At 45.2% G+C, this 16200-nt stretch overlaps 1 protein-coding gene across 2 annotated transcripts in view; it reads left to right on the forward strand.

Moving 5' to 3' along the window:
* Positions 1 to 16200, forward strand: part of EXOC4 (exocyst complex component 4) — a 394313-nt gene that overhangs the window by 38858 nt on the left and 339255 nt on the right. For both annotated transcript variants that reach the window (XM_062634253.1, XM_062634254.1), the window contains exons 4-5: positions 8052 to 8236; positions 10750 to 10859. In XM_062634253.1, coding sequence (XP_062490237.1) covers positions 8052 to 8236; positions 10750 to 10859 — 295 coding nt within the window. The remainder of the gene's footprint in view (positions 1 to 8051; positions 8237 to 10749; positions 10860 to 16200) is intronic.

The following is a 16200-nucleotide window of genomic DNA, read 5'->3' on the forward strand; positions in this document are numbered from 1 at the left end:
CAGGTTCTCTGAGAAAAGGCTGCTATTCCATTATCAGTCTTAACCAGAGCCTTGTAGTGTTAATTCTTTTCCTCTATGTACATTTCTACATCTATTAGTCCTTTTGTTAGTATGAATAGCACACAGTAGGTAATAGGAGTATTAAAGACCAGGTAACTACTTGGGAAATGTAGCCTAAGATGAGGGAAGAAAAGAAAGAGAAGAAAATCTAATTAAATGTGATACCATTGCGTGTTTTAGAGCATCTTTAATCATCATTATCCAAGGTGCTTCCCACAGTGAGGATAAGGAGCAAAAAGCAGGGCTGGTGTGGTAATTGCACCCTTAGTTCCGTGTGCGTGTGCAGGGTGGCAGTGACAGGGAAGAGGTCTGGTTCCCTCACTGGCTTTTGGATAACACAGTGTCAGGCTCAGTCACACTGTGTGCCGTTATTTGGATGTCCTACTCTGGTATTAGCAGGCTCAGAGGCAGCAGATGAAGGGAAGTAACTATGTACTTGTGAGGCTGCATCTGGAGTGCCAGTTCTGGGGGACCCTCTGCAGGAAAGGTATGTTCCTTTACTTGTATGGGAATAGGAACATTCAGGAGTGAGTACAATGGAGAGCCCCCAAGGTGGGTTGGGGTTAGAAGCACTTAATGTATTAGGAGATGCTGCAGGAGTTGGGTTTGTTCAGCCTGCAGAGAACAGTGCTTTTTTTGGTGCTGTGACCATCTAAAAGTGTTGGAGGGAAAATCATGGAATCAGAATGGTTTGGGTTGGAAGGGACCTTAAAGCTTATCCACTTCCAACCGCCTGCTATAGACAGGGACAACTAGACCAGGTTGCTCCAGGAATGGAGCCAGGCTCCTCTCAGAAACATGCAAACAAGAAGTAACTATTAGCACTTTTTGTGGGAGAAAGTTACTGGACATAAGGAGAAAACCTCTCCCCATGAGAGGGATTAAACACCGGGAGCAAGAGACCAGAGAGACTGTGAATCCTCATGCTTGGAGATTTCCATACCTTGACTGGAGGCCCTGAGCCTGGTCTAACATTGAAGTTAGCATTGCTTTTAGCAGCAGGGTGGACTGGAAACCTCCAGAGGTTCTTTCCAAGCTGGATAAGCAGTGTTCTGCTAACAGTATGGATGCCTGTTCTTGGCTACCAAAATTCTTTGACTTGAATTAACTCAAGTCTGTGCTGGCTGCCATTACACTGATGTGTAACTGGGTGACTGTGCCATACGTCTGAGCAACTACAATAATTTCTCCCCCTAGTATATGGGGATTGTGCATTTGCTATTGCTCTTCAGTAGGTGTGAATAGCCTTTAGCCTCAGCGCTATCCTTAATGGCTGGTGCCCTATGGGATGGTTCAAATGCCTTTTCTTTTTCATGTGCCACAAGCTTTTTGAAGCAAAGATGAGTGTGGCAGAAACTGTGTTGTTCTAGCAGTAGACAACAGGATGGTTTAACCTGCCAGAGGAGAGACTGAGATGAGCTCTTAGGCAGAAGCTCTTCCCTGTGAGGGTGCTGAGGCGCTGGCACAGGGTGCCCAGAGAAGCTGTGGCTGCCCCATCCCTGGCAGTGTTCAAAGCCAGGTTGGACACAGGGGCTTGGAGCAAGCTGCTCTAGTGGAAGGTGTCCCTGCCTGTGGCAGGGGTTGGAGCTGGATGAGCTTTAAGGTCCCTTCAAGCCAAACCACTCTGATTCTATGGTTTGTACTTCTCTACACGTCGAGCTGTTTCATTTCCCAGCCCTTCTTTTGAAGGGAGCGTTCAAAACGCTGCTGGAGAACTGAAATAATCCCAAGCTTGCTTTAATGTACTGAACATATTAAAACTGATGTGGAAATGGTGTAGCCTTTAAGGCTTTTCTATTCTTAATTGTTCAAAGTACTAAAATTAAAATCCTAAAGGCTGATATAAGTAATTAGCAGTAAAGGGCTCCGTCTGGCTGAAGACTCCAGATAACTTTGGAATGAAGGAGTGGGAAAATTAGAGATGCCATTTAAATACGAAATCCCTGTTTTTTTTAAAGCTATTATTCAAGAAGGAGCCAGTTGCCGTTTAAAATCTGAAAGGCTTTTCACGTTTAGGGGTAGTGTGAGCAATATGAATGCATTCAACCCCCAGCATTTAGTTTTCTCTCTAGAATGTACTTTTTTCCTTGATTTATTCTTTATACCATAACCAGAGGAGCTGCACGCACAACAAAAAATAGTAACCCAAATATCAGGGGTTTTCTACTGAATTAAGGTTTTCTAACTGAAGGAGTCACTACTAACTTGAGGAGCATCAGTATTTATGGTGTACTTTGAGCTGTTAGTGCTTTGCTCAGCCTGTCTCCCACTCATCTCCTTTTGCATATCAGGGTGTGGAATGGAAGCAGGTTAAGAACAACCAGTTGAAATGGAATGCCCAAGTTGAGAGAGTTCATGATGCAACAGTAAATCTTGATCACCTTAAAGTATTTTTATCATGCACTTGGGTCTCTTGCATAATGTAAGTGATGGTTTGTTACACACTGAGTGGGGGCATGAAGTTCTGGTCCTGATTTCGACTTTGCCAGTGACAGACAATGGATAGTCCCCATTGGGAATTCAACTTTTGAAGTCTTCTGGTCTTATTTTTGGTGCTCATGTTGTTTTCCTTGGCTGCATGTGGCACTGGCTGTGTTCTCAGCTGACCCACCATGGGGGGTTTCCAGGTCCCTTTGTAACCTTACTCCTGCTCAGGATGGTTGACCAGTTTCTTGACATGATCCAGAGGAATACTTGGACTTTAAAGCTAATTATAAACTATTTCTGCTTGTGCTTCCAAGTAGTCAAACGAGTTGTTGTTACTGTTACTGCTCTCCCTTTTTTTTCCATCTATAGAATCAGAGAATAGTTAGGGTTGGAAAGGACCTTAAGATCATCCAGTTCCAACCCCCTGCCATGGGCAGGGACACCTCACACTAAACCCTGCCACCCAAGGCTCTGTCCAGCCTGGCCTTGAACACCACCAGGGATGGAGCATTCACAGCTTCCTTGGGCAACCCATTCCGGTGCCTCACCACCCTCACAGGAAAGAATTTCCTCCTTATATCCAATCTAAACTTCCCCTGTTTCAGTTTGAACCCATTACCCCTTGTCCTATCACTACAGTCCCTAAAGAAGAGTCCCTCCCCAGCATCCCTATAGGCCCCCTTCAGATACTGGCAGGCTGCTATGAGGTCTCCACGCAGCTTCTCTTCTCATCTCTCTCTAACTCTTCATCTCCCTGCTCTGGACAGCAAAGCTGTTGTGATGACAATGTGGTTACTTGCTGAAACTGAATTTTAAGAACTGACTCTTCTCGGGATAGCAGGGGAGACACAAGCTTGGAAGGTTTTCGTTGTAACAGATCCATTGTTAGCTCTATCTGTAGTGTGTTTTTGATCTTATGCATTCTTTGTAGACATCTTTGCTTCATTTTAGTTGCCTCTGCTCCTGTTCTGTGGTAGGTTGTCGAGCACAAAGTAGACAAAGGTTTTAGTGTCATATTATGTATTCTGAAGCATCATCTGGGGTGCTGCTTTATAGCTTGCTTGTTGCCAGCACTTAAATCATCTTTCTGTTAGTAAAACTACAGAAGTGGAAAACTCTTTCTGGTTTTAAACATCATGCTTCTACTTGTTGTCACCTAAACCAGGTATAGACCTTACCTTGACTTCCATGATCTTGGACTGAGCCTCAGCTGCTTTCCAGCCCAACATGAAAGCTTTTCTTTTGTGCTTTGTCTTGATAATTGCTGGTAATGGGAAATGGAATCTCCGAAGATAAAACAGTGGTGAAGTGAGGCCTGACTGGAGTGGGGTGGCCTCAAGTGAAAAGGCTTTGAGAGTGCCTGGTGTTGCAACCTGGCTGTAGAGTGCAATCACTGAGTGCCATTTAGCAAGGACACGAATACAAGCTGGTCTGGCTGCAAATATGAAGTGTTAGAGGTGCCATCAAAAATTAAACCCCCAAGTCCCTTTCCCCCCATGGAAACCCCACAGCTTTCTGCAGAAGAAGAAAGGACTGAGTATAGAAATGTGGGGGTTTGGGTTGGTTTTATGTTTTTAAGCGCAGTAAATGGTTGGCTGTTCCATTTTTTTGTTAAAAGATGTGTTTGAAAGCTGTCCTGAAGGGATGGGATCTAAAAAGGTCTTGACAGGTTGGAGATGTGGGCCTGTGAGAAGCTCATGAAGTTCAACGTGGCCAAGTCCAAGGTCCCACACATGGGACAGAGCAATCCCAAGCACAGACAGAGGCTGAGGGAGAGTGGATGGAACAGCCTTGAGGAGAAGGACTTGGGGGTGTTGGTCAATGAGAAGCTCCCCATGACCCAGCTTCAGTGTGTGCTTGAGCCCAGAGCCCCCCCATGTGCTGGGCTGCACCCCCAGAGCGTGAGCAGCAGCTCAGGGAGGGGATCCTGCCCCTCTGCTGTGCTCTGGGGAGACCCCCCCTGCAGTCCTGATCCAGCTCTGGGGCAGCAGCACAGGAGGGACGTGGAGCTGTTGGAGCGAGTGCAGAGGAGGCCATGGAGATGCTGCGAGGGCTGGAGCAGCTCTGCTCTGGAGCCAGGCTGAGAGAGCTGGGCTGGGTCAGCCTGGAGAAGAGAAGGCTCCTGAAGGGGAGACCTTAGAGCAGCTCCAGTGCCTAAAGGGGCTGCAGGAAAGCTGGAGAGGGGCTTTGGACAGGGGCCTGTAGGGCCAGGCCAAGGGGAATGGCTTTAACCTTCCAGAGGGGAGACTGAGATGAGCTCTTGGGCAGAAGCTCTTCCCTGTGAGGGTGCTGAGGAGCTGGCACAGGGTGCCCAGAGAAGCTGTGGCTGCCCCATCCCTGGCAGTGTTCAAGGCCAGGTTGGACACAGGGGCTTGGAGCAAGCTGCTCTAGTGGAAGGTGTCCCTGCCCGTGGCAGGGGTTGGAACTGGGTGAGCTTTAAGGTCCCTCCAACCCAAACCAGGCTGGGATTCTGTGTTGGTCTTAATTTTGAGAGCAACTGACTCTTTAGAAACTGAGAAGATAAATTAAGAGATGAGCGATCTGAGTGCAAGGCTTTCAGTTTTTGTTGCTTGTGTTTTAGATAATAATATTCCTGGCTGTCTTAGAACCTTTTTATTGTAATTTTCCTGCTTCTTTTATTTCTTCCCTTGCTGCATTTTCCTCTCTCAGCTTCTCAGTTTGACAAATGTTGTTCCTGGCTTTGTTCTTGCTTTGCTGAAGTTGCTGGCAGCCTGCAGGGCAGTGATGAATGCCTGCAGCTCCCCTCCAGTGCCTGGGGAAGTTCAAGGGATTGAAGAACTTGGGGTACATCTTGGCTGCCAAAGGAAGAGGCTGAAAATCAGCACTTACTCTTGTGTCCAAGGTTTCCAGGCTGTGTCTGCTGAACCATCTCCACTGGTTCTGCAGCTTTTTAGGGAGAACCCAATCTGTTGTTTTCCTTGATCTGTGGTGTGGTTTTGTGGTGTTCTGCAGCCAAACTTCCCATAACTGTTCACAGATAGGTACTGGGAAGAAAGAGGATGGAGTGCCATGGGGTAGTGGTGGTCTTGGCAGTGCTTGGGTAATGGTTAGACTTGGTCTTACATGTCTTTTCCAGCCTGGTTGATTCTGTGATTCTATAGGGCTTGGTGTTGAGTGATGGGAACCCCCTGAATGGTGCTGAATGTGCAGGGTTGTTGAGTTTGGCAGAAGCCTGTTGAGACCTCTCTCATTAATACTGTGACACACATTGTTTCTTAAGGCCAAGCTCTGTCCTGAAGACTGGCAGCGAGTGCACATTCTCATCATCCATGCAGAGAATAGAACTTCATAGTTAGGGACTTCCTGTCAAAAGTTCTCAGGAAGAAGGTAAAAGTGCAGCTTCCTCTTATAAACTGCTCTGAATTCCAAAAGCCTGATGGCCCCAAAGCTCTGTCAGGGTCATTCATGATTTGAAGGCAAGCAAAGCAATACGGTGTTGATAGATGTTCTTTTGGTATAGTTAATATTTACTGGTATTGAGGGAGCAGACCTCAGCTTGGCTGTCTGCTTCCTGTATCTCCTTGCTTTTAATTTTTAATGTTTAGCTGACAGATTTGCTATAAACTTAAATCCTGAAGTGGCAGCAAATGTCTTCTTTCACTAATGATATCTTTTAGTTAGTAGGGATTTTATCTATTTTAAATCTCTGTGTGCAAAACATGCTATTTCTAGTTCGTTACAGCATCAGCTCTGAGGTTTTGAACACTGCAGAGGGATTTTATTTCATTTCATTATTTTGTATAACTGTGGAAGTGCTTTATTAACTAGTGAGAAAAACAAGTGAACTGGGAGAGATGCTAATTTGCAGTGTTGCTTTTGTGCACTGATTTTTCATTCCTGATGCCTGTTGTCCATGTTTGCTTTAAAGATATAAATGGATGCTGCGAGGGCTGGAGCAGCTCTGCTCTGGAGCCAGGCTGAGAAAGCTGGGCTGGGTCAGCCTGGAGGAGAGAAGACTCCTGAAGGGGAGACCTTAGAGGAGCTCCAGTGCCTAAAGGGGCTGCAGGAAAGCTGGAGAGGGGCTTTGGACAAGGGCCTGTAGGGCCAGGCCAAGGGGAATGGCTTTAACCTGCCAGAGGGGAGACTGAGATGAGCTCTTAGGCAGAAGCTCTTCCCTGTGAGGGTGCTGAGGCGCTGGCACAGGGTGCCCAGAGAAGCTGTGGCTGCCCCATCCCTGGCAGTGTTCAAGGCCAGGTTGGACACAGGAGCTTGGAGCAAGCTGCTCTAGTGGAAGGTGTCCCTGCCCATGGCAGGGGTTGGAACTGGGTGAGCTTTAAGGCCCCTTCCAACCCAAATCAATCTGATTCTGTGATATCAAGATATTGAGCACACATGGAGATGCCTTTGCATTTTCTCCAGCAGCAGCAGAAGATGCCATAGCTGACAGGGGATCATGCTATCACTAGAGAGCTGATATTTCTGAAGAAGCTGAATGAACACTGGTATCACTGAGCAGGGACAGATGCCTCTCGCTCATCAGGGTACCAAAAGACAGTGCTAAAAAAAGGTGAATGAACTGTTACAGCTTCTGTGCTGTAGGTATCAGCAAGGAAGAACCCTCACACTGACTATGCATGTCCAGTGGCCATTGGACCCTAACACTAACATAACAGAATAGTCCTTAAAAGAGATTTGACCTGGCCTAACCCAGTAAAACAGCGCAGAAAGACTGTGCTGCACCTAAAACTTTCTGTCAGGGGGTTGGAACTGGGTGAGCTTTAAGATCCCTTCCAACCCAAACCAGTCTGTGACTCTCTGAAATCAGGTTCTTCAGTGTGTAATGCCCACTGCATGTCTTCTGGTCACTGCTGAAGCACAGCAGCAGAGAAACTTTGTCTGTGGGCTGTTTGCGTTACTGGAGTGTGGATCCTCGCCTGTTGCTCTGTTGCTTGGATAGAGTTGTTTCTTTAATTTTAGCCTTAAAAATAGAGCATTTAGAACCCCCCCCTCAGTCTTTAGAGTTAAAACTGCCTTTGAACTAGCAATGGCTTTCATTAGTCTGGTGGCTGTGTGTATTTAAACTGTGTAGTTACATGTCATAGCTGCTGTGTAGGCTGGAATATGAGGCTTCCTAAGCTTTTGCAGCTATGTCTTGACATCACTATAGGCAAATAAAATGTAAGCCATTTTCTCCCCATTTATAGAATTGGCAGTAATATTTCGTTGGTTTTTCTGTAATGAAAGGAAGAAAGAAAATCAAACATCATTGTCAGTGTCTTTTTCTAACACTTTCCCACTTGCTAATCCTCTATTTTGTGATAATCTGGGCTTTGATTTGTATTTAACCAACTGTGTTTTAACTAAGTTGGTTTATGCATATGCTCAAATATTTGAAGACTGCTCATTAAATTGGAGTTGTTCAGATCTTGGCCCCTTTTTTTATAGAGTTTTAGGAATAGAAATAAAGAAATACTACTCAAACATTTTCTGCTTTAAAAGGATTTATGGGTAGAATCATCATTCAGGCACTCCCCTAATCAAAGAGAGAAGTCCCGAGGTGAACAAATTGACCTTTAAATGTTGTCCTGTGTGTTCCTCTTTAGGTGTCAGCAGTGGACTCCTTGGAGGGTCCCCTTCTTCAGGTGGAGGGATTGAGTGACTTGAGACTGGAGCTTCACAGTAAGAAGATGAACATGCACTTGGTCCTTATAGATGAGTTGCACCGTCACCTTTACATCAAATCAACCAACCGAGTAGGACAACGCAACAAGGAGAAAGGGAGATTAAGGTGGGTTTGGTGTGATATGAGCCGGGGGGGGGGGGGGGGGAGCAGGTCTGGAAGAGGACAACCCTTTCATAAGCAGAAGCTTTCTTGGGGGAGTGCCATCAAGTTACACCTCAACCACTCATTTTTGGCAAGTTTCTCATGCTTGTGACTGCAGAGAGCAGGAAAGCTCCAAATACGTTGATATTTTCAAGCTTGTGAACACTGTTCTCTTTCTTTCACTCCTGCTTAGTGATTCTGATGTTTTCTTGCTGCTTCCCACAGAATTATGATGGGGTCAGTTCATTTTAGCTTTCTCATCCTGTGATGCGTACACCTTTCCTGCACATGTTGTGATCATGATGCTCAGGTCAGGTAAAGGGGAGAAGACAGGGAAAAAATTGTTGATCTGCTAAAGCAAATGCCCAGGGTTTAAAAGACTTCCAGGTACCCATAAGTCAGTCTGCAGTATTAAAGTGCGTGAGCAGTGTCTTGGCTCTGTGGTGTTTCTGGGATGTTGAAGCTTACGTGGTTGGTGCCTGTGATCAGTGGAAATTAAGCTTAAATATCACTTAAATATGTTTTGACAGGCTGAGAACATTGGGGCTGTTCAGCCTGGAGAAAAGAAGCTGTGTGGAGACCTCAGAGCAGCTTCCAGTGTCTGAAGGGGGCTACAAGGATGCTGGAGAGGGACTCTTCATCAGGGACTGTAGCGATAGGACAAGGGGTGATGGGTTCAAAGTGAAACAGGGGAAGTTCAGGTTAGGTATCAGGAATCTAGATACAGGAATAGATGTGAGGGTGCTGAGGCGCTGGCACAGGGTGCCCAGAGAAGCTGTGGCTGCCCCATCCCTGGCAGTGTTCAAGGCCAGATTGGACACAGGGGCTTGGAGCAACCTGCTCTAGTGGAAGGGGGTTGGAACTGGGTGAGCTTTAAGGCCCCTTCCAACCCAAATCAGTCTGGGATTCTAGGAGAGCCTGGCTATTTCTTCCTAATTTTGTGAATTCTGAGTTTGAAGGCAATAGAGTTGTTGGGAGGGAAAGAAGGAAGATAGCGACCAGAAGAAAGTTACACAGTATTGGAAGATAACTTATGTAGAGTAGGCAAGGTACTAAACAGGGACAGGGAGCAAAAAGGGAGCCACCATACGATAAAGATGCAGAGAAAACTTAGCATTTTATTATGAGAAGTAATAAAACCTATGTACTAAAAAGAAGAGGAGAGATAGTGAGTTACATGAAATGAATTTAGGAAATAAAGCATTGATCGAAGTTGAAATCTCTAGCAAGGAGGGTTCTAGCAAGTCATCACTCTTACCTGCTCATCCTAGTAACTAAAACAGACGTAAAGCTTTGGTGTACACGGAGTATGTGACTGGTAATTCACTGCAGTTTTGTACAGCTGCTACAGGGAACCTTATCTTGGTCTTGTTTTCTTTCTTCGACATTCTCTGTTGCACACAATTGATACTGGATAACATGAACTCCTGCATCAGGCACAGTCTTGTTGCTTTGTTTCAGTGTGATGCTCTGAACTGGCTGTTAACCAGGATGCAGTAATGCTTATAAATATTTCTTGTATTGATGTTAAGTGTGTTCTATTTCACACTGCTGAGCTGGAATGCATAGCTAATCCCTGTAAGTGTGGTATTGTAGGTGTATAAGGAGTATAGGTGGTTCTTAGGCAGGATACTAAGTTTAGCTCTTGTCATTGCAGGCTTCTATAAGCATTTTGACCTCTAAGGGAACTCACTGAACTCCATTATAGGAGCCTTCTCCCTTACAAAATGAGTTCTTGCTTGTGTTCCCCTGCCACATCCAGCTTTGTGTCTTTCATTGTGCAGCTGGGGCAGCCTGACACATCTTTGGCAAATAATACTGTGTGAATTACCAAAATGACCAAGTGGAAAGTCTGAGTAAGAAAAATCATTTGGAGAGGGAGGCAAATAGGAGTGCACAGAAAAGGAACTTGAAGGGAGGAAAAAGGTTTCTCATTAAAACTACAAACCTGCTGTGCTGGGCTGCATCAAGGAGCATGAGCAGCAGGTTGAGAGAGGAGATTCTCCTCCTCTAACCTGCTCTCAAATGAGACCCATCCCTACAGTCCTTCATCCACTCTGGGTTCCCTAACACAAGAGGGACGTGGAGCTGTTGAAGCAAGTCCATAGGAGGCCTGTGTCCAGGTCAGACATGGCTTGGAGCAACCTGCTGTGGTGTATGAGGTGTCCCTGCCCGTAGCAGGGGTTTGGAACTGGATGATCTTTAAGGTCTCTTCCAACCAAAACCATCCTGTGATTCTATGAGACTAGAAAAGCTTGATGGGTTAAGTAGCTGGCAGATGCCATGTGTACATGCAGGCACCCACTTCTATTTATCTGTGGACTTGTGCTTTAAGTTAGGTGTTGTAAACCTCATGTATCAAAATTATTATGTGTATCTATTGCTCTAGGCTTATGAACTGAAGAAATAAATGGATTACTTGTTGTTGAACTAAGACTGTAAATAATGAACTCTTTGCTTTCTTTCCCCTCACACAGTTCACTTGTGAAAGATGCCTCTCCTGTACCTCTTATGGATGTTTCCAACTTATCTACACCTCGAAAGTTCCTGGAAACTTCCCAGTTCAGTACTCCTGGAAGCTCCAGCAGTGAGTATTTCTGGACATGTATTCCTCATAGTAGGCACATCATCCCTTCTTCATGGATGGCTGCTGATGGGAGATCCTGAGATAGAAAGTTAGGCAGTGCTTTGTGCAGTGTCCTAAAGTGAATGGGTGGCATGTCCAGGGGCAGAACTTGGCCATATCTGTGTTTTTCCTTTGGGAAGTAGTTTTCCCCTCTTATCCCCCCTCCCATCAGCTTCAATTAAATACACTTAGTTTTCTGCATCTGTTCTGATTTTGATCATGTTCTTCATATCTTGAGCAGAAGAGAGATGTGCAGTCAGCTCAGTTGCTGTACAGGTCTCATCTACGTTATTTAATGTAGGAAAGTGTGTGTAGATATTGCAGAAGGGTTTTTTTGCTGTGTTGGTGCCAAAAAGTCAAAGCTTTTCCTTGTGGGAACTTCCAAACTTCCACTAAAGATCTTTCTATACACAGTGATAATCTGGTGGCAATCTTCATGTTCCTGTTGCTACAGCAAACACTGGATTAAACACTCAGGTTTCAGTAGTGCTTTTGTATGAGGCTTTGAAGGTGCTGCAGAGAAAGGGACTTAATCCTTGTATTGTTTCAGTAGATTAATAAGTGGGGTTGTCCTTGTTTAACAAGAGGAATAATACACAAGTGACCTGCATTTATGCCCCATTCTCCAAAATCTACTGTTTCAGTATTCCTCAACTGCAGAGTATCTTTTCTTCTCATCCTTATTTATTCTTGTGTGCTTTTTCTGTCATCTTGTTTCTGTTTTTTTCTTGTAATTCTTGCCTCCTAGAGCCTTTCTTCAGCTTATTCTTGCCTTTCATTCTTGTAGTGTTTTTGTTATTTAGCTCTGCTCCTGTAGGGTTGCTGGTCTCTCAGGGCCTGAGGCTGTATTTCTACCTATGTGAGGTTTGTGAGGAGTTACTTGTGACATGCCAGTGTGAGCTTTCAAAGCTGCAAGCAGCAGCTTGGTTGTGGAAACCTGGAAGAGACCAACAGTGTGAAAATCCTGGGGAAAGAAATCAAGTATTCCTGTTCTCTCCCTGTCATCAGTGAGAATTTCAGTTTCTTGCTAAAGCTCACAAGGCCTCAGAGCACCTTCAGTATCTGAAAGGGGCTACAAGGATGCTGGAGAGGGACTCTTTATCAGGGACTGTAGTGATAGGACAAGGGGTGATGGGTTCAAAGTGAAACAGGGGAAGTTCAGGTTGGAGATAAGGCAGAAGCTCTTCCCTGTGAGGGTGCTGAGGCGCTGGCACAGGGTGCCCAGAGAAGCTGTGGCTGCCCCATCCCTGTCAGTGTTCAAGGCCAGGTTGGACACAGGGGCTTGGAGCAAGCTGCTCTAGTGGAAGGTGTCCCTGCCCATGGCAGGGGGTTGGAACTGTATGTTCTGAAGGTCCTTTCCAGCTGAGACCATTCAATGATTGAATTTTGGGGAGCTGAGGAAATAAACCACCAGAAATTGAATCCTGGTCTCACCACTGCAAATATTAACCTACTTCCTCTTCAGTGAGTTAGTTGTGTGTTGTATAGTGTTGCCATTTTCCACCTAAAATTAGTCCTCTGTATAGTAAGTAAATGAATACTCTGAAGTTATGGAGCTGATGGGGGTCTCCTAGCACACCTCTTGATGGGACATAGACAGCAGGACATGCTCCTATTGAAGAATGGAAATCCTTTCAGTACCTTCGAACTCACAGTGCTTAGTACCTTTAGGATCTTCCTTAGGTGTTTTTTCATTGCCAGTGTAATATAAAACTTGTGTGCTCTGTGAAGAGTTTTGTTGGCACTTGTCACCTCTAAAGACTTTTAGATTCTACCTACTTGCTGCATCTGCTGAGATTGGTAAGAGGTTATTCACTCTTCAAAGCTGGCCAAGGAGGTTTCCTAGCTGTAGCCAATGTAAACCTGTTTGTAAAGAGAAATGTGGTTTTAGTGTTCGTGCTGGACTACAGTGGTTCTGTCTGTGAAGGGAAGTCCCACACTGCTATTTCAGAGCCTGGGGCTTCACTGGCCCTAGTGTTACCATTTAGGACCTCAGGGATCATCTGGTCCAACCTTTTTAGGCAAAGCATAACCTACACTGGGTGTCCCAGCACCCTATTGAGCCCAAGCTTACCAGTGTCCATTGTTGGGGAATCCACCAATCACCCTTGGGAGATTAAGAAGAATCAGCCACTGGAATAGAGTGAAAAGTTTCCTCCTGTGTCCAGTTGGAATCTCCCCAGGCATTCTTAATTGAATTTCATATTTTAGGAGAGATAAGACCAAGACTCTCTTCCACCATCTTACTGCGACTAGGACACGGGACCCCTATTTCATGTATTAGCTCCAGTCAGAACAGGGACAATTGGGCTATGCTTACCTGGGCCGTTCACACATTTCTTCTTACACAAGTAGTGAGACTGTTTGCAACTAAAGAAGTTTCTTAGCTTATTCCTAATTATTTTGAGTCGTTCCCCCACATGTATAAGAGGAAAAGGAGGTGTGTTATCAATCACTTCTCATAGCAGAGCAAGAAGTGCTGCCAATGTTCCCACAGCAAACCCAATCAGTGTTTTCTGACTTACGAGATTTCCTAAAATCGGTAAATTCTAATTTGATTTGCTTGATGCAATGTTGGTGTTTGAAATCCCTTGTCCTAAGAAGCAGTTATTGCATACTGTGTTTGAATGAAGGTTCTGGGGTCCAAGCAGCAGGGAAGAAGCACAGCAGTGGTTTCTAAGAACTAGGTTGTGTACAGAAAACTGCACTACTCCTTTCAGTCCAGGTGTCTGAAGAAGAAAGACTTCGATGGCTTCATCCTCAGCTGGTAGACTGGTACAAGTCAGTTAAAAATCTGCCTTAAAAACTCTCATTTCTGGACATCTCTTCTTGCTCTTCATGCCCAACACACTGGCATATCTCTTACCTGGCTCCTTGCTATGCTCTGAATCATTGAGTGCTGGGCAAGTGTCCCTCAGACTGGGAAAGATGTGGGTTATAATAGGAAACATTTGATCAGCATGAGGCATGCATATGGTTTTGTTTCAAGTGCACAATGTACTTATGGATATTTCTTCCCCATAATTCTATTTCAAAGAAGCCTTTTCCAGGACTGCATGACTATGAGAGAATTTATAACTTATGTGTCTGCATAACAAAAGCTGTTTCTGCCTTGAGTCATTTCAGTTCTTTGGCTTTTTATTGATGAAACGAAGTGGTCGTGCATATTAATGTGTGTCACGATGAAGCTCTGACTCATTCAACCCAGCCCAGCAAAGATGCCAACATTGAGTCCTTTCTGCATTCACTTCCCAAAGGAGATGTTACCTTGTGCTGTAGAATCTTTATAAGGAAATTAAAGCTGTTCCTGCTGCACTTAAACAAACCCTTTGGTCGTGTTCACCTGAGGATTGCAGCTGTGGCACATCACCACTAACGTTTTCCTTTCATGCCAGTTCAGAGAAATAAATTCCCTTCTAAATTAGGTTTCTCTCCTTGAACCTTCTGTACTCTGAAGGTTCTTGCATTGCCAGGCTCTTCCTGGAACTATAAAATGTGCTCATCCAGTACATAGCAAACCCGAAGTGCCCTTTTCTGGAGAATACTGTTTGGAAATCGAACAGAAGATGGGCTGAGGTGATGACAGCGTTGTCATTGATGGTGTGGATAGGTTCTATGCTGAACAGATAATATACTTCAGTGACCCATCCTTCTGAGCTCAAAGAGAAAAATACAGCTGCTAAATCCAAGCAGGGTGGTGGATTCTAAGGTCAAGTCTGGTTCCTGCTTCGGGCTCTGGTTCTTAAGAAACACAAGGGCGTATGTGTAGGTGAAAACATGTGAAGACCTGTGAATTTCTGCTAAATAACTGCAGGAACCAGAGCTTTAAGGTCCAGTTTCAAATATGGCTGTAAAAATGCCATTGTGGCACCCTGCTTGTTTTAACAGTTGCTTCCACTTCAAACACGCTGAACAGATGCATTGAGATGAGCTCTTAGGCAGAAGCTCTTCCCTGTGAGGGTGCTGAGGCGCTGGCACAGGGTGCCCAGAGAAGCTGTGGCTGCCCCATCCCTGGCAGTGTTCAAGGCCAGGTTGGACACAGGGGCTTGGAGCAAGCTGCTCTAGTGGAAGGTGTCCCTGCCCAGGGGAGGTTGGTACTGGATGAGCTTTAAGCTCCCTTCCAGTCCAAACCAGTCTGGGATTCCATGAAGTTAGATAAGCTTGAAGGATTTAGTAGCTGGTAGAAGCCATAGGAATGGGAAATCTTTTCCTGTTCACCTCACCTGAGGATCAGACACCAACTAGTGGCTTCTCTATCCCTTGTACTAAGAATTAAATGAGGCTTTCACTAAACCAGTGTTTTCCTGGTTTAGCTGGTTTGTGTTTGCACAAACCCAGCTGAGGACTTGGTGGGAAGGTGAGGTTGATTCTCTCCCGCTGTCACCGCCATGCCACACAAAAAGCAGAGCTTGCTCTTATCTCAGGGTAAGTTTTAGTACCTAGAATGTTTGAGAGGAAATCTGTTCCTGCAGAGAAGGGTTTGCAGCCACATAACTGACATGAAAGCCTCTTGTCTGGTTTTGCAGGACCATGATTTCTCTCACCGAGCCTCACTCATGGCTCATGACTTGAAGCTAAGCATTGATGCGTGTAATCTGCATGTGTGTTTGGGGAAGGACAGGGAAAATCAAGGAGGTTTTAGATCCATGTGATGAAAGCTAATGTAAGTGCATAGGCTGGATATTAGGAGCAATTCCTTCCCCAGAGGGTGCTCAGGCATTGGAACAGGCTGCCCAGGACAGGGCTGCAGTCACCGTCCCTGCAAGTGTTCACACAGCATGGAGACGAGGCCTCAGTGCCATGGTTAGTGGTGGCCTTGGCAGGGCTGGGGAATGGCTGGACTGGATGAGCTTAAAGGGCTTTTCCAACCTGGCTGATTCCATGATTCTGTAGTCACTGTCTCTGAATAATTTCATTCGTGGTTTCTATATATGGTCCCAATGTAGGATATTTGACTATCAGGCACTTGCTTTCTTATTTGGAGACTCAGTTTTCATGCTGGTGTGTATCAGGAGGGGGTTGAACGTGGCTGACAGAGTTGCTTTGTCCAGTTTTGTCAGAATGAAATGTTCTTGCAATGGGTTTGAAAGAGTGGCCATGTCAAATCAAAATGCCTCTGTTTTTGCAAGACCAACATCCTTAAAGCTATAGATTGAACAGTGTGAACAACAGCTTTATAAAGAGGAGATTTGCCTTGAGGCTTTGAGGTTATTGATCTCTGAGACCCATTTTCTTCTAGCTTTGGTAGTAAAGCAGAACAGAAAATGACCAAAATCCTTAAAGGCCTCATGCCTGCAGTAAC

The sequence above is a fragment of the Pezoporus occidentalis genome, unplaced genomic scaffold (assembly GCF_034315485.1).
Source record: "Pezoporus occidentalis ecotype Australia unplaced genomic scaffold, CSIRO_AGI_Poc_V1 ctg42, whole genome shotgun sequence".
Lineage (NCBI taxonomy): Eukaryota > Metazoa > Chordata > Aves > Psittaciformes > Psittacidae > Pezoporus > Pezoporus occidentalis.